A 25352-nucleotide genomic window follows, 5' to 3' on the forward strand; every position below is an offset into this window, starting at 1 on the left:
GTCGGTTTTACTCGATTTGGCGCGGCGATTCGATCACGGATCTTTAGAAACGGATGAGTCGACATCTCCTAAACAATTCTAAACCTTTATTTTTCTAACAAGAGTGAAAAGAAACAAAGGCAACATTTAAATGAAAAGTTTATACACAAACTCACGACAACTGCGTGTCTGCAATATCAATAATAATAATAATAATAATATAATTTTAACCCAGAAAACAAAATAATCTGTGACAAAGTGAGTTACAGTGAAGTTACCTTAAATCTGTAAAGAGAGAGACAAAAGGCCAAGTGGAAAGGAATAAAAAGGGTGGAGAGTCATAAGGATGGGGGGGTGGGGCTTAAAAAAATGAAGGAAAACAGAGGTGAACAACAAAAACAAGGAGGTACAGATAATCATTTTGGGAGAGTAGCACCAAAAACATTAATGCCTGTTTATAACACTTCCCAAAATGTACTCAGTTTATTCAAAAAATGCATATCCCCTCAGAACCGCACCAAACACAAGATTCAGTACAACTAAAAAAATACAAGTGTAACCACGGCGCTGCAATCTACGACCAGCCTTCAGAACACTGTGCCACACCTCGGCTTCAGACTGTCCCGCGTGACCCGACAGCTTCTCCAGCGTCCAGACGATGAGCTCGAGTGACGTGAAACGGCAAACTGCCAACGCTGACGCAGGCTCCGGTTGAACAAGCGTTTAATACAATTGGGATAACATACCATACTGACTTGACCTCAGAGACGACTCTAGACCAATGACATTCCTATCACATTAAGTCCCACACCTGTCCTAACATGTTCACAGAGGGGGGTGGAAACGGATCCAGGGAGGTGGAGGATAAAGTGTGGGGGAGGACGAGGAGTCTGGGAATAGGTGATGGGACAAGATACGTCGGAGTTATGCATGAGGCAATGGAGTGTAGAAGAAGAGTCATTGCTCTGTTAGTGTCTGAATGTATCAATGACAGATGAGGAGGGCGGGGGGCGGCGGAGTAGGGGAGAAAGGGGGGGGGATGTCCTGCATCTTTCTATAGCTTGACATGGGTTTCTGGCACAGAATGCTCTGTCTCTTCAGCTCTTCTGACGTGTCCAATTTAACAGAGCTCCAGCGTCGACTACATCACAAAATCTGTCAAAAGATAAAAAAGATTTCAGTCACTTCCTGAAAATAAGAACATATTTATAGTCCTGGTAAAGACAGGGGGCCGTTACCTCTGCATGGGTCTGAACAGGTAGGTGAGGGGAGGGGCTGTGGCTGAGAGGACAGGTTTTCTTGGACTCCGAAGCTTTCAGTGACTGTTCTCCTGCTGCCTCTCCGCTGCCCCCTCTGTGGCTCTTTCGCTTCCTTTTGGACTCCTTGGTTCGGCCGCGGCTGTTTCGTCTCTGCTCCGCGAGCTCAATCTGGGGGTGTGCGGTGTTGGATATTAGTCTTTACACTGGCTTCCAGTCACTTATAGAATAAACTTTTCGATAGATTCTACAAATCACTAAATGCCTCGCTCCAACACACCTGATTCAAATGAATGGGTCGTTATCAGGCTTCGTCAGAGCTTGATGACGAACTGATTTGAATCAGGTGTGTTGGGGCAGGGACACATCGAAAACATGCAGGGTAGTGGGAAACACTGACATGACATTTTAATGACATTTAAAGAATATACACCTCATAGGGCTCGGAGATCTACTGACTTAGGTCAGATAGTCAAGCCCAGAGTTCAAACTAAATATGGTGGAGCAGAATATAGTGGTTGTGCTGCACACAAGAGGAACAAACTACCAGAGGAACTGAAATCAGCACTCAATGTGAATATTTTTTAAATACAGGTTTGAGATTATGATTCAACTCTTTAAAGCATTTCTAAATCTTGATCTTCTGCACATAACATTCTTTTAATTGACACATTTTATGCTGCACTGTCATATTTTATGCTCCATATAATCAACCTTTTTGTTTTCTTCCATTCATGTTATTACTCTGTTTTATTTATGTTGATGATCTTGTTTAAATTGTACATTTTGATGTTTCCAAAGTTTAAATGTGAATTTACGATACAATGAGTTGCCCTTGTGTGTGAAATGCCATACAAATAAAGCTGCCTTGCATTAGAGGGGAAAACTGAAATGTAACAAAACACTGCAACTCATTTCCCCATGTGATGTTGAAATTCAGTTATATAGAGTTGAACCCTGAGACAGTGAAACTCAACACAATTACTACTTCATCACTGATTTAGCATTAAGACTGGACAAGGCCAAACAGTGACCCTGGAGGAAAAGATATTCACTATATGGCACATACACATTTTCTAAAAGGTCAAATTCAAGCTCTTTTCAAGCACTTTCAATGTCTATTTCAAGCACTTTTCAGCTGTAGTAAATAACTTTCTCATCTGAAAACATACAGTACATACTTAAAATTATTATTCATGTGTTTTGTAATGAAAGGAGGATAAGAAATTAAAGAAAACATATTTAATGTTTCAAAAATGTGAGACGAGTTTTCATCTTACAAATGATTTCATTTGTCCATCTAACTCAGATAGTTATTTTTTGTGAATTGAATTCACAAATTAACACTGTATCCGTGTTGTGCAAAATCAAAACAACAAATGAGGGAGGACAAACACTTTCACCCACAGCACTACTGTAGTAAATCTACACAAATATTAAGTGCTTTTCTATTTTTTCCCCAAACTGGGTAGTGGTTTCAGACCTGACTGTAGGTGCAGTTAATGTTTTGCATTTACATTTTATTCTTCAGTTTAATATTACATGTTTAATGTCCCTTTTTGATTATATTGATACTATGTTGCCAGCACTCTTATCTGAGTTTTAAGAGGTTATTGTTATTTATTCATGAACTGTTTCTTTTCCAGACCTGAATGAGTGTGTACAGTGTTCCTCTCGGTGGGACAGACGACGCTTGGAGAACTCTGTGAATGGCGTTTGTCTGGTCCAAGGAAACCTCCAGCAGATCTCCTTCCAGCTGCAGCTCCTCCAGCTGGGTCACGGTGGCTGGGGAAAGCTCCACCACCTGGCCTTTTAGTAAAGGCAGCAGAGGCAGCAGGGACCCCACACCTGAAAATTATACACAGAGCAATGTTTGACATGACTGGTGTCTGCAGTAAAGAGTGAATGAAAACAACCTCTGGTGGAAATTAACACAAACTATTACCTGTAACATTCGACTTCTTGTTGATGCCATTTTCACATCCAGCCTGTGGGAAGATGAGCCGTGTTAAAACAGGTAAAAGCAGTATATTCTGTACAGTTTGCAGTGATAAGTCTACAGTGCATAGACACAAGAGGAAGTGGGTGTTAACCTGAATGCCGTTGCTTTGTTTTGTGTTCTTTTTGGGTGAATCTGTCAGATCGATGACATCATCTCCTTCCCCCCCTTCAGAGTCTGACAAAACAATGACTGAACTCTTTTCAGTCTTCTTTTCCATGTCTTCCTCTTTCTCTGCTTCACACTCCAGAGTGTCTTTGAGTTCCTGCAGCTTCTGCAGAGCCTGCTGCAGCTCTGTCGTCTCCAGCGCCTCTTTAGCTCGGCCCTGCCAGGTGATGGCCCTCTCTGTGAGGCACTGCAGTGCTTCCCCTTCAGGCAGACGCACTGGCAGCCTCTGCAGGGCGACGAGTAACGCCAGGATTGTTTCCAGGCGAGGGCGCCGCGACCGCTGGCACCGCGGACACAAGAAACGTGAGTCCCAGTCCCACCAGCAGAGGGGGTTAGTCAGTTGTCCAGAGGAGGGGAGCAGGGAGGGGAAAGGGACGCAACTGCCATGGAACCAGTCCTTACAGAGACGGCAACGGAGTTGAGGAGCACAAGGCTGCCCGCCGCACACACACACTGACTGAGGAGGAGTGGTGCCTGTGTGGTTGCTGCTGCTGCCGTTCTCTTTTACAGAGTTCTCTGAGTGGCTGGATGTGTCCGTCTCCATGGCGTCATCCCACCTCCCGTTCTCCTTGCAACTTGCAGAAATATTTCCAGTTTTACACATGTTCATTTGCTGCAACCTTAGTAGTGCGTCTTTCTCCTGGTGCTCTCCTTGTTTGAAGGCCATCACCTGTTGTCAAGACACAGATCAGGTGCAGGTAAACAACCAGTGATCATGCATCATGGCATGAAATGGATACGAAAAGAAAAAGAAAAGTTCCATCGACTCACAATAGCTGCAGGGTCCCTCAGGTCCTGAGCGGAAAGGCCCAGAGTGTTGGTATCGGAATCATCCGACAGATCATCCAACGCCTCTGTAGCATTCCGCCTTTCCCTTCTTTTTGCACATGGACATAAGACCTGCAACAGCAACACTGGAGTCAGATGCCTAATATGGACAGCTTTTAAAAGACATAGTTCAGATTTTATTGCGTTTGAATGAGATATTGACTGTTATGTTACCGTTGACCAGTCTGGGAGCCAGACACTCACTTTCACTGACAGCATGGCAGCCATCAGGACAAACCTGATAAAAAATCTACCCCAGCTTGTGTTTGATATCTTGAGAATATGTGGAAACTTAAGTTTGAAACCACTCACTCTCTTGCACCAACATCCATAGAGAAAATCAGCACAAACACACAGGGACACAGGAGCTGCTGGCTACTGCTGCTTTATGTGTTAGGTTTCTGCTATGTAGTCAAATCCAAACAAAGAACTTTAAACAAGGAATTCACAAGATAACATATTTAAACCTACTGATAAGGGCAGCAGGAGAACAACAACTCCTGAGGGCCATGACTTGAAATTGCAGAAAACATATCCTCGAGATATTGACTTAAGCAGGTGTAGATTTGTTTTAGGTGAGGTTTTTTTGTTCCTGGTGGCAGCCATGTTAGCAAGCGTCGGGTTCCCTGGCATGTCCACAGAAACACCAGTGCTCAGCGGCAGCATACTCGATGTTGATAATACATATTAATACATCATACAAACGGCAATCAAAAAACCCGATCTATCCTTTTAAAGTGGAGTGCAAAGTCGGTTAGGCTACACAGACATATTATATTGTTGTTTATTTCAGTTTAACTGTATTTCCCATTTTATCCTATGTGCTCACCTCTAGCAGACTGTGCTGACTGCTCTTCTTCAGGAAGGTCTTGGTAGCCTTGTCCCTCCAGGAGTGAGCGCTGGCCACCTGCAGTTCCAACTGCCTCAGCTCCTCCATGTAGACAGGCAGGTCCCTTCCAATTGCCACCAGGCCCTCGAGGTCATCCAGACAGGGGTAATGCTCACCATTCTTCAACAAACAAAGATAATTAATATTAAACACAACATAATGTGGTTTAAGGCATCTTACAATTCACAGTGTTACAGTTAAATAACAAACTAAACCACTAAAAATCGAAATAAAACAGCCTTGGCTAAAAGACACTCTTTTTTTTTTTTACCTGGATTTCCTCCAGGTCTGTTACCCAGGCCCGTGCTCGTGTGAGACAGCTCTGTAGAGATAGAATGTTGGGAAGCTTGACTGGGATAAGCTGGGCCTCATTGACAATTGCCTCCAGGGTAGAGAGTGGATGTTTTTGCCTGTAAGAAGAAAACAGTGACAAACAAACCTTAAAGTCTTTGAAACAGGACAGACTGGCTGTGAAACGACAATCCCAACGCTTATTAGTTTTACCTTTGCTCTAAGCAGATCTGTGCCTTCTCCTCCCAGCGTTCTGCAATCGTAAGCAATTCCTGAAGCTCTGCCATGGCCGTCTCCACAGATATACTCTGAGGCACGTTGCAGCCTGCTTGCATTAGGTTCCTCAAAACCTCCAATGTGACCTCCTGCCTTTCACCACCTTCTGTGCCTAGGGTGCGCCTCACCTCTTCCAGCCAGTGGCCTTGCTCCTTCAGGCCCTGAAGCAAATTACACTCTGGCACCACAACAGGCAGCTTGCTGCCCTGCTCCAACAATGTCTGCAATTGTTCCGGAGGTGGAGAGTCCCTCCTCCAGCCCCTGTCATTGACCAATGCCTGGGCCTGTCTCTGGAAATCCTCAACTAAATGCAGAATTGCCTTGAAAAGCAGAGGATACAGAGGTTAACCTTGGGTGACCAAAATACAAATAACATTTAAGCTAAGAACATTATAGCAAAGATATCAAGTACATATTTTAGAAGTGTATTCAATCAGTCTTGGAGGAAAAGATGAAAATAAAAGCTTTGTTTAGCTACTTTCAGTCTGGTTTTTTTTTTTACCTGCACTCCCTCCAACTGGCTCATCACACAAGGCAGATTGTGCATCTTCTCTACCAACGATTTCAGCTCGGCCAGCATCATCTTGCTTTCACTGAGAGACAACCATACGTAAGCACATGTAGGTGTACAGACAGTGTAAACTTCAAATGCATGTTCTCTCCTACCTGGTCTTTGTGTTACTGAGGAGTTCAGTACTTGTCTTTTGGCAGTGATCTATGTCTTTAAGGACTGTGTTGAGTTTCCGGAGAAGTTCGTTGTCTGGAAACTTTTTCTCTGTTGCTTCCATCTTCAGGGTTTCCAGGTCATCAATACCTGCAATTAAAGAACCATTTGATCTTGCCACGTTCTTTTAAAATCACATCTTAATGTCAAAACCAAGGGATTTAATCGTGTGTCTTTCCCACCTATCTTGCTTCCCTCTTCTTGCTCAAGAGCCTCCTTTACTCTATTGGCCCAGGAATCGAAAGACTCAGATCGAACCTTTAATCGGTGTAACATGGCTAGCAACTCATCGAGGGTATATCTGTACCTGTAAAGTCAAGGGATAGAACAAAACCACAAGATTCAGTAAACAGAAAATCGACACAGTGGTAACATTACCACCAAACATAATGAAAATATTTAAGTTACACAACCTGAGGTAGAGTTTGTCAGTGGGGCAGTTGCACAGATCCTGAGTGTGATAGAGACACACCAGATGCTCTGGACAATTTGAGCAGGCCAGAGCAGAGAGGAAGCATGTGGTCTTGCATTTATCACACTGTCTCTCATCATCAGGCAGCAGCTCAAATGCCTCACGCTCCGCTTCAGTAATACCCTGAAGGTGCAGGACATATGTTTTTGAACAATCACAAACAAAAGGAAGTTAGACATGGTAATTAAATCAAACCACTATTCACTTACGGAGACAGAATCAGGAAATAAATAAATGGAGAATCTACATATATATCTCACCCTCTCCATCAGAGCCTTCCGCAGCTTCCTCTCTTCCTGAACGATGATGAACATTTCACGGTGTGTAGCAGCGGCCAGGTTGAGATCTAGTTTCTCTGGGCTGGTAGCCATTTTACAGGTGAGCTCCTCATGGGAGAATACACAATACCTCCTTAAACGCCGGTAGTGCTCGATACAGGAGCGGCCAAGAGGCAGCTAAGTGAAAGAGAGAGGAATGATCATGGGAGTCTTGTGTACGATGTCACAACCTGAAACAGAGAGTGTAAACAGACATACCCAGTCTGCAGTGCAGAAGTTGACAGCTTCAGCAAAGTTGTATCCCTGATTGAAGCCACTGTGGTAGGCTCTGGGGAAGGTGATGACAAACTCACCAGCACACTGGTTGGTTCGTACAACCTGCAAATCAAACAATGAAGATTTAAGCTTTTTTATTATTATTTAAAATATTTCTGCTGTATGCATGCATTTGTGTACAACGGACCGGTACACCGTGAGACATGAGGATATTGGGGTTCATGATGGTGACGAGCTGGTGCAGGAGGTCAGGCTGGAACTCAAACAGCTCTGGCGTAAGCTTGTTCATCACCTCCTCAAGTCGCTCTGCAGCCACAGAAGGAACTCCATACCATGTCTTGGGTTCACCCCTTTAAATAATAAGACATGGGTAGACAAGGTTAAGGCTCATAATTGTCTACACATTAAAAGATGCCATCATTTTAGCCAACCATGCACAACACCCACAGAAACACACAAGAATTTTGTACCAGTGCAGGTAGTTGATAGAGTAGCTCCAGTGGTCCTCAATGTGCCAGCAGAAAGCTGAGAACACCATGCCAACATAAAGCCAAGGAACCTTCATCCCAGAGATGTCTCCATTAATATGGCACAGGAGTGACTGCTCCAGCACAGGCATCACATTCAAGTTCCAGCCACTGCGAGCATATTCCTGACAGAAAAGGACAGAGCGCAAATTACAGGTAAGCATGTAGTTACAAGTAAGCTGTTTCATGTAAAACAATAGACTCAATGCTGCATATTTATGTTTACAATGACAAATTGGTTAATTGAAAAATGATGGGACTGTCACAGAATTAATATCTCCTCTTCTTTAGTGGGACAGTGGTAACAATGTCGTTCAAATGTACAGTTTTTCTGAGAAATCTGACATGTGCTTTTGCAGTGGTTTTGTCTCTACCTGTGTTGTATTGTTAATAATGCCTGATCTGCCATGACTGTGAATTCAAGAATTTGGGAAAGCATGTACACTATATGGACCAAAGTATTTGGCCACAACTATTAAATATTGACATTTTGAACAATGCTATGCTTGCAACATTGTGGAAACTGTTTGAGGAAGACTCTTTTCTATTCCAACACGATTTTGCCCCAGTGAACAAAGCAAGGACTATAAAGACATGTTTTGACAAGTTTGGTGAACAAAGCAAGAACTATAAAGACATGTTTTGACAAGTTTGGTGTGGAAGAACTTGACTGGCCTGCACAGAACCCTGACCTCAACCCCATAGAGCACCTTTGGTATCAACTGGAACAGAAATTGTCCAGCAGCCTGACCTAATAAATGCTCTACAGAATGAATGGACACAAATACCCAGAGAAACACTTCTATATTGAGGAAAGTCTTCAGAGAAGTGTGGAAGCTGTTATAGCTGCAAAAGAGGGACCAACTCCATAATAAAGTACTATATATGTATTTGTATACATCATTACATTGCCTGTTGGTACTTTTGTCCATATTGTGTATATTTTATGTAATTAGCACATTATAGAAGTTTCACATTTTACCACTGTTGGACTGCAAAAGTTGTCTGGTTGTAATCAAAAGCACTCAGACTATTGAGATTACAATAAATAAATAAATACAATGTACATACCTCCTCTTCCTTTGTGAGCTTCTTCTTGCCATTGTTCATTGGGAAGCCACTGCCAAACTCCTTGGAGTGTATGTCCGCTCCGTACTCCACAGTCACGTCTTCCTCAATACTACTGACTAGCCTCCAAAACTCCCTCTCCACAAGCTCAGTGGGGACCATCTACACCAACAAGAACAAATATCCTTGAGTTTAGTCACCACAAAGTGCCAGAAATATGGCTGTGACTTGTGTAGGCACGCTTACATGGACAGGCATATTGAAGTAATCTGCTTTGAATGAATCAGCCATTTCCCCAAAACTCTGCAGAGTGTACTCTCGTGTAGCTTGTTCAAACCCAAATGCTTCTGTCGGCTTCTTGCACTCCTAAAAGTGGAAAAGTCAAACACAATGTTGCGAGTTAGGAGAAACCCAACCTATGTTGAGAGTGTTACAGTCACAGACGAGCACTTTTTCTTACCTCTGCCACACATTTGGGACATCGCCAGTTGCCTTTGGGAGGATCAGAGAGCGGGGGTAGTAGACAGTAGGTGTGATAGTTATCATCGCATCCATCACACAGCATGAGTTTATCATCATCGTCACCCCGACCACACATTCGACAAACAAAAGACTCCACCTTTACAAAAGCGAGAAGAGAAAAAAATTTGGGTCTCAGGATTAGAGCCAGAGGAGTAAATGTTTGAACAATTACTATGTCCCTATCAGGAACTGTTTGCATGCTTCAGCGCCTATTAAATTCAAAGGTTTACACTATGAAAAGAAGAAGTCACTGATCTGTCATACCTAGTATGTAGTTTGACAATTAATAAAGAGCAGAGTGCTTTGTGTTTGCACCGACATCTTGTGGTGGTTGAAGATTTCAGGTAAGAGAGTTACACAGCATGTATCGAACACAAATTTTTGTTTTGTTTTTAAACAAATCAGCACAACCTTTTTCTCGGGTGCATCTTTTGATCTACTTACACACTGTGGGTTGTTGAGGTTGCTTCTAAGCCTCATAGTCATTTTGGTGCATGGCTTATCTGGATCATCATCCTCCTCCTCCTCATATTTTCCATTCTGTGGTTCTTCTTTCTTTACTTCTGGCTTAATTGTGAGGCTAGGTGGAGGCAGTTGGGGACTAGATGTGCCCCCTTCACTCTGCTTCTCCTGAGGCTCCAGTGGCTCTGCTTTCACTAAGGTATCAGCAGGTGCAGCAGACACATCTTCCTTGATATTAACAGTCTGAGGCAGCTCGTCTAAAAAAAGAACGAAAAAAAAAGAGAGCATGGAGTGTTCAGAATCAAGTTTCCAGCCATCACAGACAATAAAATCTTCACAGACAATAAAATCTTCACACTATAGGGTGATGGCATGACGTATGTTATATCCAAACTGAGTCAGAAATACTTGACTTTGTCTTATTGCTTAAGCTATGTTTAATTATTTGTGAAATTGAAATTTCTAGGTTTCTCATTGTTACAAATGCCAAAAGTCAATCAACTGTATGCAAATTAGAAGGTGGTTGCGGCAGTTACCTTTCTTCCTGATGCCTTTATACCTCGCAACCAGTCCAAGTCCCATCATCTTTGGCCCTGCGCCATAAATCTGTAGCTTCTTCAGTTCTGGGTTCTTCTCTATGTCCTCCTCTGTCGGCTCAGGCTGGATAAAAGTACATTCCCATTAGTAAGGGACAGAAAGGCTGCTCCTACTTTCCAAAGCACATAGAGCAAAGCACAGGCTAAGGCCAAATGCAGAACAAACAGTTGAAACATAATAGCATAGCAGTGCATCACACCAAGGGTTTGTGCTGGGTTAGACAGTAAAGAAAAGTTAGCCTACTTAAAAGTGAAAGCTTCAAGGTTAAGACCCACCACCAAGACACACAATCACCAGCAGTTGCAACCATACAGTTATACTTGAATGTCTTTTAGATTTTATCGACTAACGATTCAGTTTTTGTTTTGTTTTTTTAAATCAAATCCTGATTTGTGTTTTTAGTGTTTTGTTTATAAGAAAAATCATCAAAGGGAAATTTGTATTTTGCAATTGTTTTGGCTAAAAAACACAGAAAATGCACAACATAGGTTTATAACTTAAATTTGAGCCATAAAGACTGCTGAGATAGAGCTCTACTGCCTCTTCTGCTACAGTCCATTTGTTCACTGCTGTCAATTCCAACATTTAAAACTGTTGTGTTGTTTCTTTGTCAGACAAACTTTTTTTAGATGCGTAGAAATGTATGGTAACATATGGAGTTTATTAACTGGCTTAACCTTGCAAACCAACACATTTGTTAAGAAAGGTGCATTTCAAATCAAGTTTATTATTATTATTGTTATTATTAATAAACTAAAATATTCTGATTTTAGTTGAATATTTTTGTAGTCAGGGTTGTTTCCTGATCTTGTCACATTTTTAACCCGAAATTCTGGGCCACCAAAGCTTTGACAATGGGACATTGGAAGAGGCGCTTTTACAGAGCTTACTTGTCCTTTCAATCTGGAAACTGCTCAGATTTGGAGAGTTCTGCCACTGCTGCATTTTTGTAACCTTCCAAAACTTTCAAGTCAGCTATTTAAAATGTCATTTAATATGAATGCATGTCTTTTATATTGCACTGGCTAACATTGTTGAAGCCTATTCCTATACAGATGGCATGTGTTATCAGCCCTCTCACTGAATATTGAACAAGTGTATTCCTTCAAATCATTTCAGTGCAGTTATTACATCTCAGTTTCACGATTATCTTTAGAAGCCTGGCTGCAATGTGGGCGCTGGTTTCAGTCAGCCATATGATTGCAAACATCAGCAACAGACACAGGTCTTAACACAACTTTCAATAACCACTCACTGGAACTGAAAAGCACAAAAAAGTGGAACAAAATTCATATATTTCAATACATTTAGAACAGGCTCCATGTCTGGACTTTGTCTCTAAACATCCATTTTAAAGTGCTATAAGCTTAGTCTGGGAAAGAGTTCACTCTTCGATCTGTTCACCGCTCAGGTGTGGACCAAAAACACAGCACACATGTAGTTAGACCACAACCTGTATTTCCACAGCAAGAACTCACTCTATACTTGTCATGACAACATCGCTCGAGTGTCAGTCATGTCACAAAAACAGGACACAACATCCAAGGTGGATGTGTTTGCCACTTGTGTGCAATTACACCTTCATCTGTGCAGACATTACAAAAGTGCATTGACCAAGTGTCTATCCAAGTGGGATGAGGACTGAACACAGCAGACAACAGGACGTGATAATGAAGGGGAATAAACACAACGTTTGGCTTAAAAAAAAAGAAAATTTACAGAAACTTTAAGGCCAACACATGTTAAAAAAAAAACACGTTAAGCTCCAGCGCTTCAAGACACCCAATACTTAACCTCCTGCCTGACTAGCACAAGAATATTAATCCAACATTACTGGGTTCTTCTGTGAGTGCACTCTAAAAGAGAGCGCATGCAGCCAGAAGGCTTAGCTGCTGTATTGAGTACAGAGCAAGGCAAAACAACAAAGGCACACAGACAGCCCAGCATTACAAGTCAAGTACAACCACAGAGAAAAGTGCATGAGTGAAAGGGAGAAAGCTACAGAGCACAAGAACTTAACTAGACTCTAAAATCGTCAATTTGGGATAAAGTGAAAGATTCTACATATACAATGGACTGTGCTATTGCTGAAGTATTAGCTCACAGTAACTTCCGCAGTAACTTTGTAAATTTGCTTACCTTTAAAATTTTAATTTAAAAACAAGAGACCTCTGTTCAATATGAGATGGCACGGTCTTGTTTTTTAAAAATAATTCTCGAGCTTGTTCCTGAAGAACAGCGTTTTAAATTAAATTATACAAGCGAGCAGGTTAAGAAAATCTTCCACTTTGTTTACCGACTGATCTGGAAATCAAAGTGCATGTATTACTATGGCAACATATCTGCTACAGTTATGCCACCCACTACACATTCGATGTATGGCTGCATGTTAATGAAAAGTTGGAAGTAGTTGGTGAGGTGGTTTAGGTAAGGAGGAAGAAAAAGTGTGTGTGGGGGGGGGGGCGCAGAAGGTGAGCTCATGTGCTCAAGAGGCAGTACCGCAGAGATGAGTTCAGAGCCAGTGGTGAGAGGATGGGGGGCCAGATCCTCTGGACCCTGCAAGGGGAGACAATAACAGTAACAATAAACTAAGACAAGAGGGGAAAGTGGAGATGGGAGGAGGGGGAGAGCCGGAAGAGAACAGAACCAGCTATTGTAGGAAAAATATCAGTGGGACACATTATGAGACATGGGTCATATTCATTGAAGGATATATTAAATCCAACAGGAAAGCTATGCATAATTAAGATTTGTTTTATTTACACTGCAGTCTGATAGACCAGTGTGTTGCTAGATGGTTTTACTGGTATACATCAGTGTCTTCTGATTGAAGTTGAAAGATACATTAAAATCCGTTTGGAAAAATCCAATTGCTCCATTATGACTGTGAAGCTGCATGTTGTAAACAGCTGATTATGCTGTGGCACCTACACGATTTGTATGAAATGAGGTCAGTATGGGAACACAATTTAGGTTGGAATATGATTCTTGTTACGTGAATGCAGTGTTTGTTTATGTGGGGGATTTAACAAATGAGAGCAAAACCATGGTACCACAGTCTTGAATCACATAAGAGAATTAGGTAACCAACCATGATATTCTAACCCCAAACTTGCTGCCACTGGAGAAGATGGTGCAGCCTGTTGAGCTTTCAATGCTTTATTAATGTAAGAAAACTTTTTTTCTTTTAATTAATACGAACATTCTCCACTGGAGCATCTACGTATTTATGCAAAACAAAATGTGTGTTCCAGCATGAGAAATGAAATAATATGATGAGTAAAAGGAGTGTTAGGGTTGAAAATGACCATCATCAGCTTGCATTTCATTAGCATGATTTAACATTATGGTTTGCTGGTCCTGTAATGACAGCATTAATGTAAAGCACAGATTTGTGTAAACATGTGACTTATGAAAATGATTGAGGGGATGGAAGACAGTAGAAAAACAAAGCAGACACTTGCATAAGCCATGGAGCAGAGAGTAAAAAAAACAGCAGGATTAAGCATAGCAGCATGGCAAGATGGAGGATAAGCAAGCTTGGATGCGCTCGAGTGCTACATCACATTTACCCCAACAAATTTAGGAAACAAAAGTTTGGATTTTCTGTTTTTATATCCTGGGTGTTAAAAAACCTACATCATAGCACATTTTGTATCAAATTGGCAATAAATATTGAACACGTAATAAATGAAGCCAATTTACAAAGCTGCAATCATTAACACAACAAGTACAAGTAACATCATCTGTGGCAATGGTTTTGATATATGGTTTGGAGCATGTTCTGTGAGGAACCATCAGTGATAAAGTGCTTACAGGTGAGGACACTGGATGGTTAAAGTTTACAAGTGGCACTGCTGAAAAGGAACTCTTCTTTGACAAACCATACTTCAAATGATTCAAGGGATTTCTGTGTGCTTGAAAAGTGCAACATAAAACATTTTTTATCTTGATGTGGTAAGACACACTTGGAAATGTCATCCAACAAACTGTTTAAGTGACAAAGAACAGACTGGTAACAGGTAAAGTTACCCAATGACAAATATGAGCAGGTACGCTCACTCACATCAGGCTGGCATCGGTTTGCTCTGCGTCCATACGTGCTGGTTTTGGACGGCTGCACAGACTGTCGCAGGGGGATTGAGTGGGGCTTGTACTCTTTATCCACATCCTCACCATCGTAATGCTTTGGCTTACAATGCTAGAAATGACATAAGGACAGAGTTTACATGAAAACATATCCATAAATACCACACAACGTTTCATATGTGACAGAAACAACAAAAAATGTATACTGAATACCATCTATTGACAGATAACACAAAAAGTAGGGACAAGAATGTGAAGAGATACCGGCAGGCTGGAACCAGACTGGAACGTTTCAAAAGGGTAGACAATCCTCTCATAATGTGAGCGCAACAGAGAACCAATGTTTTTGCCTGTGGGGTAACCAAGCCTCTGGGCCACACGAGCCCAGCGTCGTTCCTTACAGACCATCTCAAAACCTCCTTCATCTGTTACAATCTGGAAAAAATTGCATTTTGTGACCAATTTAGCATGTATATCTCAAAATGTATATTCAGAATAAAAGCAGTTCTGTTCTTACTTACCCTTGACAGACTGAAAAGATCAAGGATGCGCCTTTCAATGTGTGGGATTTTTAGTGAGGATGCCTGGATTTCCCAGAACCTGGCAATGCGGTCCAGATAATTGAGCTTCACTCTGGTCTCCGCCTAGAACAAAATGCATGACCACCAAAATTACTGGCCAGTTGAATGAAGGACTTGATCGCATGATGACAACGTGCACTGTTAAGACAAAACGTACCTCCAGCTCATTAAGCCTTTGGATGCGAGGTGTGAAGCGGAAGGTCTCCAGCTCCACTGAAAATGGTGGTTGCCAGTCCTAAGTGGCACAAAGACACAATTAAACTTGTAAGCCTATGTGCTAAAGCATTAACAGATAAATTACCCCTGTCATTCAGGGAGCTTACTAAAAAAAGCAAATGGACATGGGCATAGGACATTAATGAGATTGTGAGCTTTGTTTGGTCTGACTCAGCTTTAAGGCTCAAGAACTTGGCTTCAGTTTAATATAAGTGATAACTAAGGCTGCCTATTAAAGAGCAAGTGAAGTTCACACTACAATTAATGCCTTATTTCTTTCCTATCACCTCATCTTGGGATGGACATGGTAGTGATAAGGCTTTAATTAATAAGGCTATGAAGTTACAGAGGTTACCTTTCCACATTAAGTAGGCCTCTCTTGTCTGTTTTTAAATCTCTACTTAATATGCACCTCTTTTTCTTGGCTTTTAAAACAGTGGGAGATGTTGCTTTCAAGCTGCATATATTCTTTAGGGTTTCTCTCTTTATTTGAAAGGCCTTTTGCTTGTGTTTTATTGCGTTTTATGCGTAAATGTTACTGTACAGCACGTTGGCTGACTGTGTGGTTTTTAAAGGCACATTATAAATAAAACTGGATTGGAATGGATATAATTACACACCATGTGTAGTTTTCCACAAGTAACCAGTCAACTCTCTACTCTCTGATGTTTTGATGTAATTATTGTAAGCATATTAAGTCTTCCTTGCAATTATGGGAGAATCAGAAAAAGTTATATAATATTCTAACTCATCACATCAGAATAGATGCTATTGCACGTTCATACCGAGATGACTGAGATGCCACAAAAGTGGCGTCGTGCCTTCACTTTTTATTCCACGTTTAGACAAGCGTTTTCAGGAGGAAATCAGCGTGCATAGGGTGACGCAAAAGTGTGTGGAATTGTGTGGACAAAGTTAGCCCACCATCAACTAGATCTCCCAGGTTTCGTCCAAAGTACTGGCGCATGTATGTGACGTAAACGTGTACGCGACGTGAGCAGATAGGGTGACGCAAAAGTGTGTGGAATTGTGTGGACAAAGTTAGCCCACCATCAACTAGATCTCCCAGGTTTCGTCCAAAGTACTGGCGCATGTATGTGACGTAAACGTGTAGACGTGAGCAGATCTGAGCAGAGTTTTGCAGCTGCCAGTGTAGACGGAGACGCTACAGCGGAGCGTATTCTAGTTCTCCACTCTGGAGGGTGGTTTCAGATTTTTGCGTTTTTTTAACCCCAAAAACGCCATCACCGTCTAAACGAAAGGCACTTCCGATAAAATATTTTGTCATTTTTACCCGCAAGCATCCTCGTGTGAACGGGGCTTCAGATAATTACAAAAAGCATTCCATCTGTGAGCACACTGGTAATACAGGATCATCAGTCATGATATGAAAAAACATGTTTACTCAAAAACAGCTTCACAACACAAAATAGAGAAAAATAGAAATCTACATCACTGATGTCACCAGAAATTGTGCCTCTTGATGATTTAGTTAATATCTAGTCTAATTTCAAATTCATATACCTTATAATTACGGGGGTGGAGTGGCTCAGTGGCTCAGTGGTTAAGACCCTGCCTTGTGTACCAAAGACATCATGGTCGCAAGTTCGATTCCACCCCTGGCTAATTGTACTTGATTCCATTGTAAGTCGCTTTGGATAAAAGCGTCTGCTAAATGACATGTAATGTAATGTAATAATTTCCTTCATAAATAAACAATCTGTGCATGTTACATGATACTCACAGAAAACTAAGAACAATCAATTTATTTACACTACACTGATGTGTGATCTAAATGTCATGACCGAAATGAACATATAAATAAATAAATACATTTATTTATTTAACATAAGTCAAGCACAAGCAAATATTTACTTGAGGAGGTCGGATTTTGCAGATTCCAGACTTCTCTGCAATTGGACGTATCTTGGCGATGTAGCCCAGGGGATCTTGGAACTCCTCCCATGATGGCTCAAATACTGGACACTCCGGAGGAGGTACAAACTCTTCTCCCTCCATTGCCCTGACAACAGGAAGGTCAACAATGCAAAACAAGTTAATGAACTCTGGCAGATTCACGAATGACTGTGACTGCATCGTACAACATCCCAAAGAGCAATTTTGAGAGAGTAATTCTTATTTTTCTTTGTTAAGTACAACTGTGACTAAATTACCTCTTCACATTGTGGAGGAGTTCAGTGTGGTGTAAAGCCAAAAAAGACTAAAGCAATAGACAGAAAGGTATACTTTTACAACCATTTAACCTTCACAGACAACATATACAAGACATGTATTACAATAATGTTTCAAATTACAGAAAGCACTACCTAAGCAAAGGAGACTCAGTTTACCTCTGTGTTAATACCTACCTCTGTATCACAATTACAACCTAATACTTACTTCCTTGGGCCCTAACCTACATCCTCAGAAAGTTTATGCAAATTTCATCCATTACATTTTCCACTACACTGCACACAACCAAAAACATAACCTATTCGGCAGAGGTAATAACAGGCAAAAAAAAAACAACGGCCTGTGGGCACATTCTATTTCATAAGGTTAATGAAAAATTCAATAAGAAGTCAATACAACCAGGGTTCGCTAAGTCTAAGGGCATATTACAAAGTATACAATAACTTTCTGCACTTGTTCAGTGTAATCAATTCATTACTTAATGGCCCAGTGGCACTAACTAAAACATTTGTTAGTCTCTATATGGTTCAGAATTCATCATTTAGCCAAGCACTACACTGACCTAGTAAATAGTTATTAACCACAGACAACACCAGGATGGGAATTTTTTCCCCATCAAAGTATTCATTGTTTAACCCCCTCCCCCACCACCAGACACAACAAAACAACTGCCATGCTTTGGTCAATCAGTTTTCCCATTGTGGGAAGGGGCAACAGTTCTGACTATGTAATGCTTTATCAGACACAAGACAACAACAAACAAATAGTTTAAACACAGAGGAGATGACAACGTTTACGTAAGCACGTGAGCAATACAGCACTAGGTAAATTGTGATCGCAATAATCATAGAACACTGTTCTGTGTCGTCACTGGGGATTCCTAGAAGTCATAAAAAAAGAGAGAACTTGATGCCATGGACTGGCGTGGCATGTGTCCCACCTAACTTACTCTTGATGGACTTACAGACAAACAATGGCGTGGAGGCCATGAACCCTGAGGTATGGAGGGCCATGAAGTCATCACTACTCGTGAATGGGTTGACCGACATGACTATCCTACACCTAAAATAATTAATCAATTATGCTTTGGTCCAATGATGTTCACTGAATTGTTTAAATAACACGGGATACAAACAAGAGTTAGCTTCTAGCAATTAAACTTGGGATAACTGGCATTAAAACCATGCTTACCTTCCAAAGATAAAATAAAGAAAATGATATGACTTCGGTTATTCATAGGTGGTTGTCTATGTGTCAGTCCTGTCTCATATTTGGCCAATCATGAGGTCCAGTGTTGTCTATTGTTCATCTTTCATGGGCAACAACGCCGCTTACAGCTAACGTTAGCATCGAGGCCTCCACTTCTTCCTCAGCTCTGTCTCATTGCTTCTCACGGTTGTTAGACAACTAGCTAGGCTAACATTGTGGGAGGCTTGACAAAACTAAAGTCAACACTATCAACCATTGATAAGCACAACCTGCCAACTAAAACGATGCTAATAACCACACATATGACATTAAACTGGTCTGTGAAGCAAAAAAAACTACATATACGGTTATTAGTCGAGCTCCTTTCATTTGAGTGTGTGGTTGTATTTCCGAGACTGACCCAAAGACACCTCGATGTCCCGGGGTATGATAGGGCTGCTGGCTGCTCTCCTTCCTCTGTTGTTGTGGTGACTGGTGGTTAGCTAACGTTGGCCAGCTGTGCTCGGTCCAGTTGGCTGCTAGCTACCGCTGCTAGCAAAGTTGACCGTATTTCAGCCTCGGTTCTCCATAGACTCCGTCGTGTCAAACGACACGGGCTCACAGCATGAGTGGCAGAAGTTCGTTTAATGGTAAATGAGAGTATCAAACTTAATCGGTCGAGTCGTTCTCAATCATTTCCCGATCATCACCATCACTCTCTTCAGGCCATCCTATCTTTCTTGACGAGACGCCATCTTAGTTTTTTTTTTCTCACGACCAAAGCACAACCTGTAATCTTCACACCACGTCCGTCACGTTTACTCCCTGAAAGTAGTCCCCACGTACGCACATCAGTCGTGTAATTATCATATCTGGGTCAGCTGTCATCACATTTTGTATCCATCGATCAGTATTTTATGCTATTTCTGTCACATTAATAATATTTTTTTTATGAATACGCGTGTATTGAATTAGTTTACATTTTTTCATTTCAAATTTCTTGTTTAATGTCGAATGCCTATTATTCAAGGACCTTTTTAAATTTTATTGTATTACTCTCTATTCTGATGCAGGTCATACTCACTCTTATCCGTCTTCTTGTCTTGCTTAGGATTTAATATTCATTTATTTATTTATTTTTAACTGTGCCTCTTGCGTATCCTCTTGAAGAAAAACCTCTCTGAAAGCATTTCCTCAAATCCTTTTTTGTGTTTTCCATTTTTATGACGTATTCTGGCCTTTGTGTGCATGAATTGGAATGTGTTCTATATATACATTAAACGGAAGAGAGCTAAAGGTTTTGCTTAAAATAGCTTTTAAAAAAGTCAAAAGCCAGCTCAAGTCTAGCTGAAATTTAAACAGATGACAACTAAAGGTTAGCTTAAACTCATCTGAACAATAGCTTAAAAAGGTCAAAAGCTAAATTAAAGTCAGCTGCCATCATATTTTGTATCTATTATCAGCATTTCATGTTATTTAGGTCACATTTCTAATATTCTGCATTTATTTCATGAGTTTTTAAATGTCATGTTTAATTTTTAATGCCCATTAATCAAGAACCTTTTAATAGAAAAAGAAAATTACTTTCTTACTCTCTATTTTAATGCATGGCAATGCTTGTCTTGCTTAGGATTTCATAAGTATTTAATATTCATTCATGTATTTATTTATTGTTAACATTACCTCTTGTGTATCCTCTTTGAAGACTCTTCTTCAGATAGCATTTCCTCAAAAAAGCTACCTTTTTGTGTTTTCCATTTTTAATGATGTATTCTGGCCTCTGTATGCATGAATTGATATACTGTGCCTCCTGTGTATCCTCTTCTTCAGGTAGCATTTCCTCAACTCCCCTTTTGTGTGTTCTATTTTTGATGATGTATTCTGGCCTTTGTATGCATGAATTGAATGTATATGTATACCAACACACACTTATTTTGTGCATACTCTTTGAAGAAGTAATATTCAGATAGCTTTTCTTTTGCTTCTTCTTTGTGTTTTCAGTTTTTTGATAACGTATTCTTGCCTTTGTGTGCATTAATTGAATACATACCTTTGTGTTACATGTTATTTATCTAAAAATTGCTTAAGAAACAAGTTGACAAGCAAAATAAGTCATAATAGTAAAAGAATAAATGGTAATTTTGTGATAATAGAACAATAATTTAAGGGTCTGTATTATTTTTATAAGGTGGAATATCACGTGGTGCATCATAAGTTATGTGAAAAATACATTGATAAACCACAACACTTAAGCTGGTGTTTGTTTTTACTGTTGTGAGTGATCCAGTTGTGTTTAAAACAGACAAACTACACACAGGCAGGTGACTTCACTGCAAGGACACTTTAATTTATCAGAAGCAATAAATATTCACATCTCAATTCTCTATTCTTTCGGTACACATAATACAAACACAAAGAAAAAATGTAAATAATCTGTTTAAAATAATATCAATAAGTGCACTGACATATAATCTTTTTTAGGCCTTAATAATTTACGTCATGGTAACTCATTCTCTCACCTTCAGTCTGAAATAATAAGAAAAAAGAAGAAGCCAGTTTTTCCTTTTGGCCAACATCTATTCCCGTACCTCTTTTACTGTATATGTACATACTTAGTGGCACTCACATGCACGCACTTCAATACAGACTGGGAGCAGATCATCCCATAGTTATGATAAGAAGCCTATCTATAATATAATATGTACATTCAGGTTTATACAGTACAATCTATTCAATAAGTGCAGACATTTTCATGCAAGAAGATTTTTAACTGACACCATAAAAATAAAATGCTAGCCAACAAAGCGCTATAAAATATTTGTCTGACATTCATCACTCTGTCCAAATCTCTTTGAAATTCAAATCATCTTGAATTTCTTCATCTTCTTCACTTTGACTTGTCCTCTCTGATTCATTCTCCCCTGAATCAGAGTATGTGTGGCTTCCCTTGGTAATTAATGGCACTGGAGGTAATCCACACCAGTGCTTAATTTCAACTTCAAAAATTGCAGTAGCAAAAGGGGAAAACACTTGCACAAGGCCCACAGAAAAAAAGGGAAATACAGTATATACCTGCAGGCTATGTTACATTCTTGACTTTGCTATACTTTTTAAACACCCCAGGTGCCCTCAACAGGATGCCATGGCATCAAAAAATAGAATAATACATTTCTAAAAGTGGCAGAAGAGGGAGGATTAGAAGAAGGCCATTTCTGACTTTAAGACATCACGTGTGCAAAACCACAAAACCTCATGTAAAAGCGTGCTTCTGCAAAACATAGAAAAACACACATTGACTAAATCTGATGACTACGCGGAAGTGAGCACAGTTACCTGGAGTCAAAATGAAGGAATAGCATCTTCCAAAATAAATGTTTTTTTTCCACAAACCCGTTTTCTCCTTTACTGGGAGCCTCATAAAAACCAACAAATAAACAAATGCATTCAAGTGCAAGTTTTGGTAATCACCCTGGTTGGCAAATTGTGCCCCTGTTTGCTCATGTCAAACAAAATAGAAAAGGAGGAATATTGTGTGTTCAAAAATTATTTGAAGAAAACTAAACCTCATTCATTGTTTTCAACAATCGATAGATAATACTTATGAATAAAAAGACGAAATTTAATGGAAACCGTGGTACTGTGTAAATAAATCACACATCACATATTAGAATATCCTCGCACCATTGTGGTAAACTCAGGGGATTTATATGTGCGTAATACTCTCTATAACCATGTACAAACATCTGCTGATATAATTTATCACTGATCAAAACAAGTATTGGACAATATTCATCACTCATAGCAGGTATATTATAATATCAATAAAACAGCAAGAAGCTTCAGAAACATTCAAAATATATTATTGATTGTATCATTAATTCCCATACCCCCACAAGGAATGCCTTATAAAGCCAGGTAGCTCCTGTTGACATGTAAAAGACTGGTAAGCAAAAGACTGTTAGGAAACCGTGCACTGGTTTTGAATTTTAAGACAAAGCAACATATCTGAGGTCTTCTTTAGTGAAAAAGATGTTTGTCAGTAAAGCAGAATCGGCAAAAGTGGACAGAGACATCATGAAGCCAAGGAAATTATTGCAAAGTCAAGGGACTTCTTTTTGCAACACTCTGCTCTTTTTAACGCCAAACCCCTTTTTAATGCATTTGGGCATTTGGTGGTTTACACTTATCTTTTTACTTGAGTCATTATTTACATCCCCATGTAAGCAGCTGGATATATATATATATATACAGTATATATATATATATTGTTCTCTGTTTTTCCAGTGTCACTTTATCACATCGTGATACTTTACATATGAATATGAATAGTCTCATACAGACTCAGCTAGATTTCAAACAATTAAAACTGAGGCAATATACCTATATAAATGTAGTTCCATCTTCGATTATATGGCTATAGACTCTATTGTGTGTGGAAATGTGGGACATGGTTGGTTCTGCAGTTGTGCATATACTGTAGGTGTTTGTTTTCATGTGTGCAGGTTTCAAGGATCTGTGCAGGATCTGTTTAACTATAGCTGTGCTCTTTATCTCCACCTACATATGTGGGAAACGGAGGTGAAAGTAACAGAGGCGTAGCAAACTGCGTTTCCTCTTGTCACTAGAGCCGCTGCTGTTACTTTCTGTCCTGGCAGACTTGGTTCTGACCCTCGGTCTGCCCACCTCCTCCACTCTGTCATCTGACCTCTGACCCCTGGGGCCCCACATTCTGCTCATACCACGGTACTTATCCGGTTGATAGGTTTGGATTTGGAGCTGCCCCCTGTACCTGTCGCTCCAGCCCCCGTCACCTGTGGCCCCTGCTGAGGCTGCCCGGGGTGCTGGGGGGGGTGAGGGGAGAGAGGTGTAAGAGGGGTAAGGGGGGACGAAGGGGGGGGTAAAGGGGAGTGCGGTGGGGGAGGGGGGATGGAAGAGAGAGGTGGGTACTGGGGCAGATACGGGCCGACGGGCGCTGCGTGATGCGCATTGACGGTAGCGGATGGTAGATTGTGGGGCAGAGTGCCGAATATGAAGTGTGTTTGATGGGTGGAGTGGCTGGCTGGGTGTGGTGTGTGCACGTGTCCGGGGTGGGTTTGGGAGTGTGCGTGGGGGTGGGAGTGAGACAGGGTTAGTGGAGGTTTGGTACCAGGGCCTCCGCCCCCTCTGATAGAGTGTGCGGGCTGTGCGTGGTAGAGGGCAAACTGTGGGTTCGGGGAGTGTTGGGAGAGAGGAGAAAGGGGGGGGGGACATCCCACCACCATGTTGGCGTAACGACCCGTGAGCCCATGCTGGGAGAGCTGGGAGAGATGGGCCAGCTGTGGGTGCTGGGCGTGTGTTGGGCCAAGCGGTGGACGACAGGGTAGCGGGCCTCTCTGTATAGTATGAGGGAGCACACCTTGCAAAGGTGGAGGAACAGTTGTGTGGACGTGGTAGCGATGGTGATGGTAATAGGGTGGTGGGGGCTGCACGGGGCCCACGTGACAGAATTGTGTGTGCAGGGCCTGGATCTTGGAAGGCCCCCCCTCCACCTGGCACAGAGATGAAGGGGAGTGAGGAGGGGGCCCTCCCGTAGTCAGTGGGGGTACAGGTGCGGGGTAGGGTGGCCCCGGTGGAATAAGGGGCCCTGGCGGTTTGGCGCGTTTGCTGCCAAATAGGGAACCCAGGAAGGAAGTGCTGTTGTTGTTGCTGCTCCCCCCAGGACCGCTCCCCGCTCCTGCTCTCTCTACACTGCTGGAGACTCCCCCAACTCCTGTCCCAGCAGTGGTGTGTTGTTGCCCCGGCCCACCCCCCACCCCCATTCCGGGGCTCAGGATGGGGCGGTGAGGCCGGAAATCTTCTGTGCCGTAGCAGCCAGGGACTACACCTGGCACTGGATAGCGCTGGTGAGGCTGTGGGCTGCTAATGATGGAGCCCTGGGAGGATAAGTCATCATCATGCTTCAGAAAAAAATACACCATCAGAGAATTGTAATACAGCTTCTGATCCCAGGTACATCATCATTCACAGGAAATATTTGTATTTGGAGAGGAGAGACATGCTTGGGTAAATATGGAAGATCACAGCCATGCAGAAGGTGTCAGATGCGAGACAGATACACATGGACACTATGCAAAAGCATGTACTGTGCACACACACGCTACCGACATGCACAGTGTGCACACGTGGAGCTCGCTTGGGAAGGTAAAGCAAGTGAGTGAGGGGAAATGTAGGTCTGTTAAACGTTACAAGTGTACATCTAGTCTGACTGAGACTTACTTCCATGGTACTGTCCAGAGAACCAACACTGTTCCTGCGACCACGTTTCCCTGCATCCGACCAGGAAGAATCAAGTTAGCAAAGAGTGAAAGGCAGGAATGTTTGCTCATGTGGTGCAATGTTTTTCTTTTGCAAAGATAAGATCTGCGTAAGCTGTGTGTAAATGTCAGCAAGAAAGAGCAACAGGATGTAGCAGAGATGCAAATCATTGTAGGAGC

The 25352-nt window shown here is 41.5% G+C and overlaps 2 protein-coding genes across 7 annotated transcripts in view; both read right to left on the reverse strand.

Moving 5' to 3' along the window:
* Window positions 1-121: 121 nt before the first annotated feature.
* Window positions 122-19643, reverse strand: kdm5c (lysine (K)-specific demethylase 5C). Of its 2 annotated transcripts, XM_044037978.1 has the most exons (29): window positions 19301-19643; window positions 17374-17521; window positions 15440-15517; window positions 15223-15345; window positions 14966-15136; window positions 14679-14813; window positions 13112-13168; window positions 10552-10675; window positions 9998-10272; window positions 9492-9650; window positions 9278-9397; window positions 9035-9193; window positions 7907-8088; window positions 7624-7786; window positions 7419-7538; window positions 7143-7337; window positions 6824-7005; window positions 6593-6717; window positions 6353-6500; window positions 6189-6279; window positions 5624-6006; window positions 5391-5529; window positions 5060-5239; window positions 4174-4302; window positions 3329-4072; window positions 3181-3223; window positions 2884-3083; window positions 1218-1406; window positions 122-1134 (listed from the first exon to the last, which is right to left on the reverse strand). In XM_044037978.1, exons 2-29 carry the CDS (start codon window positions 17515-17517, stop codon window positions 1126-1128), a joined length of 4767 nt encoding a protein of 1588 aa, XP_043893913.1. In that variant the 5' UTR covers window positions 17518-17521; window positions 19301-19643; the 3' UTR covers window positions 122-1125. The 2 variants fall into 2 exon arrangements, with proteins under 2 accessions (XP_043893913.1, XP_043893914.1); XM_044037979.1 differs by lacking the exon at window positions 13112-13168.
* Window positions 19644-21205: 1562 nt separating this feature from the next.
* The window catches only part of iqsec2b (IQ motif and Sec7 domain ArfGEF 2b), a 32431-nt gene continuing 28284 nt past the window's right edge, over window positions 21206-25352 (reverse strand). For 2 of the 5 annotated variants that reach the window (XM_044037827.1, XM_044037829.1), the window contains exons 13-14: window positions 25135-25184; window positions 21206-24815 (exon numbers count right to left, since the gene is read on the reverse strand). In XM_044037827.1, the coding sequence (XP_043893762.1) occupies window positions 23613-24815; window positions 25135-25184 (1253 nt within the window). In that variant the 3' untranslated portion in view covers window positions 21206-23612. The remainder of the gene's footprint in view (window positions 24816-25134; window positions 25185-25352) is intronic. The other 3 variants (XM_044037828.1, XM_044037830.1, XM_044037831.1) reach the window with 3 other exon arrangements.

Source organism: Solea senegalensis, linkage group LG11 (genome assembly GCF_019176455.1).
Source record: "Solea senegalensis isolate Sse05_10M linkage group LG11, IFAPA_SoseM_1, whole genome shotgun sequence".
NCBI classification, from domain to species: domain Eukaryota; kingdom Metazoa; phylum Chordata; class Actinopteri; order Pleuronectiformes; family Soleidae; genus Solea; species Solea senegalensis.